This window comes from Antechinus flavipes, chromosome 3 (assembly GCF_016432865.1).
Source record: "Antechinus flavipes isolate AdamAnt ecotype Samford, QLD, Australia chromosome 3, AdamAnt_v2, whole genome shotgun sequence".
Lineage (NCBI taxonomy): Eukaryota > Metazoa > Chordata > Mammalia > Dasyuromorphia > Dasyuridae > Antechinus > Antechinus flavipes.
In genome coordinates, this window is record NC_067400.1 from 411,169,015 (window position 1) to 411,181,427 (window position 12,413).

The window sequence follows — 12,413 nt, forward strand, 5'->3', positions numbered from 1 at the left end:
TTTCTGACTTAACAGAAGAAATAATCTTTTTTCATCATATTACAATCAGTAATGGTGAAGCCAATATAAATAAAGTAGATGATGAAGCCATTAAGTTCCTTAGAACTTTAGACAGCATTCATTCACAAATCCAGAAATTTTCTTTTAAATCTTTTAGATCAGTATTCAAACATCAGTGAATCATCATTTGTCTAACTGCTTCTCAGTTCTGGGGTGTGTATTCTAGTAAGGTTCTTTCATTCCCTTAAGATATCTTTGAAGGATATTTTGAGAGTGGTTGTGGCTGAGTATTTCATTATTAGGTACTGCCTTCAGGGTAATGATTTTATCCTGAGTACTCAAGGCAATGAATCTGTTTAGAAATTAGACTTGTCATTTCTAAAACATGTCTCTTCCTGCTTCAGTAACTCATGAAGAGACTCTGACCATATTTTAAAATGACAGTTAAGTGGATTCTTGGAAGAGTGTATTTTCTCCCAGAATTTTTTATGATGAAAGTTGGACAAAGTGGTGAGATATTCTGTGATGTGTGTTCACGAAAGTTGTTTCAAGAGCCACATGTATCTAGATGTTCAGGGACTGGGAGCAAACAGAAGCAAAACAGGCTCAGTTGTTTAGTAAGATGAGAATGAAGTGGTCTGCCACAGAGGGTAGTTTTATATCTGAAGATTCCCATCACTGCTCCCATAGAGCTCTACTGATCTGGTAGAGTAGATAGCTTTTAAGTAGTAACAGTGAATGCATTCAGTCACTTAAAATAGTAATTCTTTGCTTTAAAAGAGTCAATAAGCATCTATTTGTAACTAGTATGCGCTTGGCAAGGCAGCTAAGTGGTATAGTAGATAAGAATGCTAACCCTGGAGTCAGGAAGACCTGAATACAAATCTGATCTCAAATATATATTAGTTGTGTGACTGGGAAAACTCATTTAGGTCTGTTTGTCTTAGTTTCCTCACCTGTAAAATGACCTAGAGAAATGGGAATTCATTCCAGTATCTTTGCCAGGAAAACTCAAAATGGGATCACTAAGATTTGGATACAATTGAAATTATATAACTTGTGTTATACATTCTGCTGAATTCTGGTGATATAAAGAAAAGCAAAAAGTTCGACCAAATAAATAATCCAAAATGGAAAAACCAAGTCCCTGATGTTTTAATGAGTTTATAGTCTAATGTAGAAGATAACATACAAATAATATACACAGGATAAACAGAAATTAATCTCAAAAGGAAGACCTTAAGATTAACTTTATATAATTTTAGTAAAAATCTCCAAAAAGTGATTACTAATAATATAAATTTTACTATTTCAAAAACTCTAGAGGCTTTGTAAATTAAAATTTATAGAGGGTGCCTAGGTGACAGTACATAGAGCATTGGGCCTTCATCTTCTTGAGCTCCAATCTGACCTCAGATGTGTGACCCTAAATAATAGTCCTGCTTGCCTTAATTCCTCATCTGTAAAATGAGCTGGAGAAGGAAATGACAAACCACTCCGGTATCTTTTCCAAGAAAACCCCAAACGGAGTCAGGAAGACAGACACTATTAAAATGACTAAGCAAGAACAACAACAAAACCTAGAGTGAAAAACAGGAGGCTGTTTATGAAATCATATTGCAAATCTACCTTCCTAATTTTAATAGCACATCCAAATAACCAATTATAATAGGAAGTTCTAAATGAAATGATCAAGTTGTTTGTTTTAGATGGAACCAAATTCTTCATATTTAACATGTATTTAATAATCAAGGTCCCCCGGAGGGATGACCCAAAAATCAATTAGATTTTTTTTATTATTTATGCCTTGGAATTTATGCTGGAAAAATCTTTGAGTACAGTTGACATTTCAATCTCCAGAGATGTGATTAAAAGTTTCCTCTGAGGTCCTATGTAAGGACTCAAGGTTATAACACATGCATTTAATACAGAGCAGCCTTTAATGTTTGCACAAAAAATGCAGATATACATGAGGTTTAGGAGGAATCATGAACAATACAGAAATTATACAGGATTAACAGCCCATATATAATTTTTACAGTTCTGTCCCTTTACTAGAGTCCTAAAGTGCTCCATACTCTGCATCTTTCCATGATGCTAAGATCCCTCCTCAGAAAGGAGCAGAATTTGAAACTGCTAGCGAGGCAACACCCTGGAATTCCAGTGTGGCCTTCTTTAATCCCACACAGCCTCACATAAACATCCACCTCATGTACTATTTTTAGGGCTTGGACTCTACTCAAAAGGAAATGTCCATGAGCATATTTTGCAGACAAATTCCATCCTTCCCATAGGACCCAAACCCTAAACAATTCATAAAAGCAGAATGCCAGGTCTATATTGCTTGTTTCCCCATATTACAAGTCCTATTCCTTGCTACTGCTCCTTCCAGAGATAAAGATTACATGGATGATCTTTCGCCAAGAGAAATGCACTCAGGGGAAAAAAAAAAAAAACTATTTCTTTATAAAAGACCAGATCTCAAAACTTTCAAATTTGGAACTACTTTAGAAAGGCAGTGCTTAGGAATGCCTCCAGAAAGTTCTGATTCAGAAACAGTCATTTTTTAGAACTTTTCTCTTTGGGCCACATGAGTTTGACTTCCTCTTTTATGTCTAAAAAGGCATCCATAGATAGCAGATTTATTCTTAGATGAAAAGAATTGTTTTGGAAATTGCAAAATTCATTGATAGAATTTCCATAAGCTTTTCAAAGTTCCTGACAAAGAAAATCAGTAGATATCATCAGATCCACAGTGGTTGTAGCTATGCCTTATTTAAACTGTTTAGGGTTTCAAAAAATCAGCAGCTTGCCCACAGTCTCTCCATTCACATTTGTAGGTAACCAGCAGGAGAGTGCCCAAGAAAAACCTATCTTGAACAGGCTATGGAATAGACAGGGACCTTCCCTACAGACTATTTTTATCAGTAGTATAGAGTCATGAAGCCATAACTGAGTTGTGAGTCTGATGACTGGAATTTAAACTCAGTCAGCAAGTGGGGGAAAACTTTTCTCTGTCTTTATACTTGAGTTTATACAATCTATTTCCAATTTTTTCCTTAAAGAAGAAAAAAATTCCCAAGGTATAAGACAAAAGGACATCATTCTATTTTTAACTCATATCTCATACTAACATTCATTTATTTTAAAAGCATGTCTGAAATGCATGTTGAATCTTTGAATAGAAGCCTGGGGATTGCCAAAATTTAGAAGGCAAAGTCCCTTCCTTGGAAGAAATTTAGATTCTAATTGAAGACATAAAACAATCTTATACTTAAGAGCAAATGGTAAAAATAAAAACTAATGCTTCACAATATAGTATGCAAAGGAAAGCTAAGGACTAATACACTATCTAGGAAGTTGTGAACGGATCATTTATTTTAGAGAACAATTTGGAACTAAGCTCAATGGGCTATCAAACTGTGCATACCCTTTGATCCAACAATATCCCTATTAGGTCTATTTCCCCCAAACAAAAAAATTTTAATGAAAAAGTACCTATTTGCGCAAAAATTATAGCAACATTTTTTGTGATGGCAAAGAATTAAAAGTTGAAAATCTGTCCATCAATTGGGAAATGGCTCAACAAATTGTGGGGTATGAATATAAATAGAATACTAATGTACTATAAGAAATGACAAGCAAGTGGATTTCAGAAAAGCTTGAAAAGACTTACATAAACTGAAATTCAAAGTAAAATGAACAAAACCTAAAGAACATTATATACAGTAACAATAATATTGTATGACTTAGCTGTTTTTAAGACAATTCCAAAAGACTCATGATGAAAAATACTATCTATATTTAGAGAAAGAACTTATGGAGTCAATGCACATCAAAACTATTTTTCACTTTATGTATTTTTTATTTTGGTCTGTTTTTCTTTCACAATATGACTAATGTGGAAATGTTTCACATGAATGTACATATATAAACTATATCAAATTGTTTACCATCTTAGGAAATCAGGAAATGAAAAGGGGAGGGAGAAAATTTGGAACTAAAAATTTTTAAAACTGAATGTTAAAATTGTCTTTATATTTAATTATAAAAAGTGCTATATTGAAAAATATCATATGAGAAGAATAATTTAGTCCAGTACTTTGCATACAGCACATTCTCCATGAATGCTTATTGAGTGAAATTGAGTTGAGGTAGAATAAAATAAGATTCTTTGAGAAAGGGAAGGTTTGTTTGACTAAGATTTTAAAGCAAATATTAGATATGTAGTAGAGAATGGTGAGAAGGCATTCTAGGCAAAGGAAACAGCAGAAAATTTTAATACATGCTATGATAGATATTAGATGATAACAAAGAATAGCATGAAGGGTATTGGAATCAAGAGGACTCATCTCCCTGTATTCAAATAATACCTCAAATACTCACTAGGTGTGTGACACTGAGCACATCACTTAATGCTGTCTGTCTCAGTGTCCTCATCTGTAAAATCAGCTGGAGAAGGAATGGCAAACCAATGGGATCACAAAGAGTTGGATACATCTGAACAAGTGTCCAACTCTTTGTGACCCTATTTGTGATTTTTTTGAGAAAGACACTTGAGAAAAGTTTCCCATTTCCTTCTCCAGCTCATTTTATAGATGAGGACATTGAGGTAGACAGGATTAAATCACCTCTCCAGCTAATAAATGTCTAAGTCAGATTTGAACTCAGATTGATGAGTCTTCTTGACTCCAGGGCCTGTTCTCTAACCACGGGTACCACCTAAGCTACCCTCTATTCCACTGACCTCCCCCCATTTCCCAAACTTAAATATCTTTTCTCTCTCACATAATAGAATATTTTCATTTGAAAAGACCCTGATCCACTTTGGGTCAAATTTATGTTTCTTTAATCATGGAGGAGGATTTAAATAAGAAGAAATTGCTTTTTATGAAGGCTTTTCCTAATGACACTTTAAAATTTCTTCAAGCTTTTCCCTTTTTCAAACTGATCTTTCTCTGACAAATTTTATTTTAGCAGGTTTGCATTTGGGGGAAAAGATTCTGAAAAACCTGTGGTTTTGTCTTTTCTTTCTGAAGGAACAAGAGTCAGTGGCAGCTATTTCAGTTGATGGAAGAGCAGGGGAGGACATATTTTTCCAGGAAGCATCATCTTCTGCCAAAGAGGATTCCCCACAGTCTCTGCTCCTCTCTGAAGAAGGACCTTCAGAGGATGAATCTGATTGTGCCTCCCCAGATGACATCTCCTTGCCTCCACTTCCTGGAAGCCCTGAATCAAACTTCTTGCAGTCTGAAGTGGAGTTTGAGGAGATGCCCATGCAGAATCCCCAGAGCCTGCACATCAGCTCCTACGATCTACAGATGAAGATCAATGCCAGTGATCCAAGAATGACCCACAAACCTGATCCTTCAGCACCTGCCACTTTTATTTCCAGTTGCTGTGGGGAAGAAGCCTCAAGTCCAGTTGAGAGGCCTTTACCTCTCTCCTCAGGACACTGCCCCACGTTCAAAGCTGATAGCCCTTTCACTACCCTGGAATTCCTGGAAACAAGCACTACCTTCAGAAAAATTCATGTTAAATCTCCAGAAAGCATGATGAGTAAAGTGCATGAAACGTGTCTGCAACAGTGCCATCAAGTTCACAAAAGCATGCTCGAAACCCAAGAACAATTGCATGATAATAATAACTTTACTAAAACCCAAGATAGGCTGCATGCTAACCCTGATGCATTCCCAGGTCTCCTGTTTCAGTCAGACACCAGCAGAAGCTCCCAGGTCACCGGAGAAGAGATTAAGAGTACATCAGGAAAGAACAGCCGGGTCAGCCTAGCTGGTCAGGCGCCTAACTTCTCCAGGCTCCTGTCTAATGTGACAGTCATGGAAGGTTCTCCAGTGACTTTGGAAGTTGAAGTAACAGGATTTCCAGAGCCTACATTGACCTGGTGGGTAGCTTATAATGAAAAACAGTGAATCAAAATGAATTATAAGTCACTGAAAACAGTAGTTCTATGGGCACTAATGAAGGTTTAGAGTAATTTGACAACTATCCTTCTCCTGCACAGTTATGCATGGTACAAACTCACACCACATCCTAAACACGCTCTTTCAAATAACAGCACTGCTAATAAGTTTATTGAGAGAGTGGGGTGGGAAATCTCACCATATAAAATAATAACTCAAGAAATATTAAAAGGCAGCTTTCCCCCGTTTTTCTTATTTTTTCTGCATAATATTTCTTACTTTTAAAAGTTATGTTTTGACTAATTCTCTCCCATAATCTGATACCTGTCTATTTCTGCAAAGATGGAAAATCTTTGGTTTAACATCTGCTATTTCAGGAGAAAAAATGTAAAATTAGGATTTTTTCATCTTCTTTTTCTCTTTATTTCCCTTCTTTCTCCCTTATGTTCAACACATTACACATGCTGCATAACCTTTGTTATATTTTGGAATTTTTATTTTGTTTTTATATTATTAAGATTCCTCAAAATAGTTTCTTCCATATGAAAGACAAATGTTTCACAATGACCCAGATAATAGATTTTTTTTAAAATGTGAAAAGGAACAATGAAATTAGTACATGAGAGCAGAAGTATCAAACTCTTAATCCCAAGTCACCTACAAAACTCTGGAGTCCTGGCAGAATCAGATTAAAACATAATTAGGAAATGTTTAACTAATAAAAATACAACAGAAATAATGTTAATTTGGTTTTCTATATCAATATGCTGTACTTAGGGATCTATTTCTATTTAAATTGACACCATTTGTAACACATTTCAATATGAAGTTCTCAACATTTTTAATATTTGTACAGAGAATTGAAACACAATGTATGGGTCCTTGAAATCCTATTATTATTGTTTGCATATTATTTTCAATAGTAACTTCTGCCTTCAGTTGCAAAGGTTATGACTTCCTCAAAAGATAGAATGCTTTTGAATATCTGAAATTTTTTTATTTCAACCAGACTTCCATAATGGTTGAAGATAAAGAATCAATGATAACTCTATAAGTTTTGCAGAGAGCATGTTTTTTATTTATTTATAAACCATGAATTAACATAAGCAGAATGCTGTTTACTTATAATTTTAGCATGAATTTTAATGCAAGTTTTCTACATACTAGATGTGTTAATGCAAAGGTACTTGAAACTGGTTTTGGTTGCCAGTTCCCTAAAATATGTGTGAGAAACTGCACCTATGTTGGTAGTATTATCTTCTAGTTTTTAAATAGATATATCTACATCCTTGATTAAACAAGAATTTGATTTTGATGAATGGGGGAAAAATTTATATTTAATTTTCACTTTTATTAAATATTAGTTTAACCCAGAAAATGTTGTTTGAGTTTTTACTTGTCTCCCCCATAAAAAAAAATATTTATTTGGATAATATCTATTTCAAAAGGTCTCAACACTGCTGGGAAAATCATGTTTGCCACCAAAATGTAAAAACAAGGTCATTAAATTAACAACTGATTGAATTACAAGGAATCATGCATTTTACGAATGGACAAATTTGAAATTTATGCAACTGAGTGAAATAACTCTTCATATATAGCTCACTTTATGAAAATTCAATATGCAAAAAATCTGAATTTTCAAATATATAAATTAGAAAATACGTCATTGCATTATTTAAAAAATGAGAAAGTCCTTGAAGAAGTATTATAGTTATTCCTTTAATAGGAGTTAGCCCCTTTGCCCACATAAAATATGAAGGTACTTACAAAATTTATCTTTGTTCACAACTTTTGTTCTAAAAGAGCTACACCATAACAGACATTTTATTTCTATATTTACTATAGCTAATCAATGAATAAAATTGTCAACTAATATTACCAAGTAGTAATTTACACAGTAATTAACTCTGAAAGATAGCATATTCTAATGTAGAATTTATAGTTTGACTATAATAATGCAGGCAAGCCTAATTAGTAGATACCTATATTGATTAAAAACTGAGTTGGGATTTGGAGTCATAAAGTTGGATTTATTATTATTGTATCTACAGGGTGTTACAATTTGGAAAGTTGTGTTGATTAAAATAACCAAAACAATTCTGACTTGGAAAACTGACTCTCTGCTTCAGGTACAAGAAGGGCCAGAAATTGGCAGCAGATGGGCATTTAAAGGTTTTGCACACGGAGACAAAGCACACAGTGTTCATTCAGAAGGTGTGTGAGACAGATGCAGGCCTCTATGTTGCTCGGGCCCAAAACAATAGCGGCACTCTCTCCTCCAGTGCCATCCTCTACGTGACAGGTAACAGCGGGCCACCAATCACAAAAATAGACTGGATAACGCTGTGCGTCATCTATCTTAGTGTTTCACTAATGTATTGGCTACTCACATAGTAAATAGAGCATTGACCCCACGGGATGTCATTGTCACAAGCTGAAAGGACAATAAATCTGTGTTCCTCTGCCACACCTCCCCCACCAAGTACCCCCATCTGCTTCTCCTTCATTTTGGACATATTGTGTAGTAAACGCCACTACTACGAGATGATTTATTTTTTCCTTTGTTGTTTTCAGTGTTGTTGTTTTTTTTTGATAAACTTGATAAATTATTTATAACAGAGATGTATCTTGTGGTCTAAAAGAGTTGTCTTCAATGTAATAAAGTCAAATTATATTATGTTTATTATGTTCTAGAGGGAATTTAGGTTCACTCTCTGATCAATATATGGATATGTGTTAAGTTTGAAATCCAATTTATTTTTGATCACTTATTTATTGTGTACAATTATCAACCTCTCTTTTTAGGGTATAGCACTAAAAATTGGTAGTACAAATCATTTTCATTGTCACACATGTCCATATTTATTGTTTGATTTTGGCTTATCAAAATATTCTTTCTTTGTTTTTTAACATGGATTATGTTACTTAACAGTCTAAGTGTTGTTGCAAAGAGATTATAAATCCCTCTTACTGTTTGATCTGATTTCAGTAGTTAGGTGGGTATCCCACAAAATTAAAACACAGCATGGAGCTTAAGTTAACACTAGAAGATGTACTTTTAAATCATTATCTTCACAATGAATGGACCAAAGATATAACATAGAGCCAGAGTTTCCTGCATACTGATTTTGGCTCTGTTGGTGATCATTTTGTGACATAATTAGCATCTAATGTCTTAGTTTCCCATCTTTAAAATGGGTCTCTTTATCTACCTCTTAGGGGAGCTGAGAATTGTCATTTAGTGCCTTATAAAGATATGGAAAATAAAAGGCAATGTGTCAGTGCTAGAGATAACTATAGTATTTGTGAAATTTTTGTGATTGTGATATCTACCATTACATTCATCTATATCTTGCCCACCACCATTTCTCTGACCAGTTCTCTAATTTCTAGTTATTCTGAAATATTTTATTAAAGAAAAAGGTATTTTATGTGCGGTATGGTAGAGTAAAGAGTATGTTGACTCTGGAATCAGAAATACTGGGTTCAAATCTAGGCTCTGATGTGTATTATTACATGTGTGATCTTTAGCACCTTCCAAGCCTAGAACTTTCATTTTCTCATCTATAAAATTAGGAGTAGATTTCCTCTAAGTTCCCTTCTAACTCTTAATCGGTGAGGCTATGTAATATTCCAGCCAATCACCACCAAAATGATCAATGATATTTCCTAAATTGATTCTTAAATGTATTTTTTTACTTCTTAATTCTAAATCCTTGCCAAAGAGATAAAATTTGTAGGAATTAAAAAAAATTTAATCATTTTAAACTTAAATACAAGAGACAAAATGTTCCCGTGTATACAGTACAATATAAAAAGAGGATTCAATATAAAACTATTAATTTCCATTTCAGTTTACTTATTTTGAAAAACCATGCAATAAACATTACACATCATTTTTAAAGCTACCCTGCTTTTTTGTGCTTCCTTTTAAGTTTTATTTTGTTCTCCACTGTAATTTTAATTTTTTTCTTCCTCCCTTACCACTTCACCCTAAAGAAGACTACCATTAGACACAAATATGTATATGTTTGTGACACTATACTATACATTTATCAGTTCTTTTTCTGGATATGGATAGCATCTCCCTTCATAGATTTTGTATAGTTAATTTGACTTTGCAACAGTCAAAATAACATAGTCATTCAAAATTGTCCTTAGAACAGTATTGCTCTTGGTTCTGCTCATTTCACTTTTCATTATCTCATGCATATCTTTCCAATTTTTTCTAGAATCAAAATAAAGAATCTTAAGGAAAAGTTCAAGGAGTTTTATAATGTATATGGTAAGGAAAGAAATGAATGATGAGTTCAGCTAGTGTCTATCCTTTTCTTATTAAAAAATCATTTTATTCTTGAAGTATTTGCTTAGTCTTTCTGAAAAAGTCATAATCTAATTACCAATTCAGAAAAAAGAGTATCTTATTGGTTTCATTTTTTAAAAGATTAGATAAACATTATAAGCATAATCTTGTGTCAAAGAAAAACATTTAATTAAAAGAATAATTCATTATAAATTTTTGACAAAGGCCAAAAAGAATCATGTCACTGAGGGACTATAAATAATTAAAATATTTAAATAATAATATATTCAACTTGTCATTAAAAAGTTCCTGTGTTTCAGCCAAAGCTCTGACACATGCAGCAGAATAAAAATGATTTCTTGACTTCTAGATTAAAATAAGTTTTTCCCTCCTTTAAACTATATCCAGAAACTTAGCAAAACACAATAGAAAGCCAGGATCAGTATCCTATGGATTGTTTATAGTCTTTCAGATACCATTCTTTCCCTAAAATTTCAGGTTTTCACATGAGTCTCTGTGAAAACTAAAACCTGAAGCAAAGAATTCTTAGCACATGCATGTACTGCATTATGTTTCCATTTCTTTCTTGAGGGACTTGTCTAACAAAGTATTTTTTCCTTGAACACTGATCCTAAGAAATGAAAACAAAAGTTTTATTTCCAAAAGCATATTCAAATTTCACAAATCTTTTATGCCAAAGAATAATTATTTTTTCTACCAAGGGAAAAAAATCAAGTAAAGTCAAACAAACAAACAATTTCCTTTGGGAAATAAAAGTATAATCTGAAGCAGAATTCATTAATTTGCTACTGGATTCATTAGTTTATACTTAATCTTTAGTTGTCTTATAAATATATACCCAAAGATTTAGAAATACAGAGATTACATATGTATTAGAGAAACTTTTTGACTAAAAATATTTCACGATATTTAATATTTAGTTGCAAGATAAACCATAAAGTTAGAGATTAAAAATGATTTATAAATGATTATAAAAATGATTTAGGGTTTGCAAAGCACTTTATAAATATTGTTTGATCATATATCATGTGGTTATCACAACAGCCCTAGAGGAAGGTGCTACTATTATACTCTTTTTTATAGATTTGGAAATTAAAGTAAATAATAGTAAGGTGACTTGGCCAGGATTACAAACCCTGGTAAATGTCTGAGGCCAGATTTGAACCTCATCCCATCCTTATACTATGTTCAGTTCTCCATCCACTAACTAGTACTGGCTTAAGCACTAATCAATAAGCAATTAATAGGTAAAAAATACTGAGTAACTAATAAGCAATAATAACTGGTTCTGGATTAATCACTAATTAATAAGCAATTAATAAGTAATAAATATCAAATAACTAATAAGCAATAATTAGGTGCTAATTTATATGAGAATAGATGCTAATTAATAGAAAATAGGAGAGAAAAACTGGCAAGCCTTTTATTTAAATTCTAATAGCAAAAACTGTGTTGTCTTTGTTTTAACACCTGTGACTTGATCAAAGGTTTTTCTAGATTAAAGTTTAGATTAGATTTAAATTGGACTCAAATCAATCACAAATTTCCTAATAGCTAAGCTAAAATGTAATGGGATGCCTCAGAAGATCCTCCCATCATTTTTCTGGGATCTAGTTCCAGCAAAAAACTTGACGATTATTTTTTAGTGTGGACTGAATGACCTCTGAGGCCCTTCCAGCTCTAAAGCTTGATAACTAAAGTTGACTCCCACATATAAAATACAAGTCTTAGGAAAAGAAATCTGGAGACACAAACCTTTTTTAAAAATATATACACAGTTTTTGCTATTAGAATTTAAATAAAAGGCTTGCCAGTTTTTCTCTCCTATTTTCTATTAATTAGCATCTATTCTCATATAAATTAGCTTAGGAAAAAAAACCTGAATTTGATCTCGTAGTACCTGGATTCAAATTCAGATCTACCAATCAGGTAATGACTTGAATAAAGGACTTATTCTCTATGGATTTCATGTTCTTCATCTGTAAAAGAAATTAATAATAATGTGATAATATGTCTAATCTGGCTGTAATTCCTCTGATTGTCATAAATAGTCCATAATCCTGACTCAAGTTCAAATTGTTAGTTAAAAGGAAAAAAAATACCTCATCTGTTGGAGCTTAAACAAGATGAATCATTAGTTTGCTAATTGCTCTTTCCTATAGTTA

General features: G+C 33.0%; 1 protein-coding gene across 3 annotated transcripts in view; it reads left to right on the forward strand.

The window, feature by feature from the left end:
• Positions 1-9,832, forward strand: part of CCDC141 (coiled-coil domain containing 141) — a 255,951-nt gene extending 246,119 nt beyond the window's left edge. For all 3 annotated transcript variants that reach the window (XM_051986120.1, XM_051986121.1, XM_051986119.1), the window contains 2 exons: positions 5,040-5,902; positions 8,054-9,832. In XM_051986120.1, the coding sequence (XP_051842080.1) occupies positions 5,040-5,902; positions 8,054-8,318 (1,128 nt within the window). In that variant the 3' untranslated portion in view covers positions 8,319-9,832. The remainder of the gene's footprint in view (positions 1-5,039; positions 5,903-8,053) is intronic.
• Positions 9,833-12,413: the final 2,581 nt, after the last annotated feature.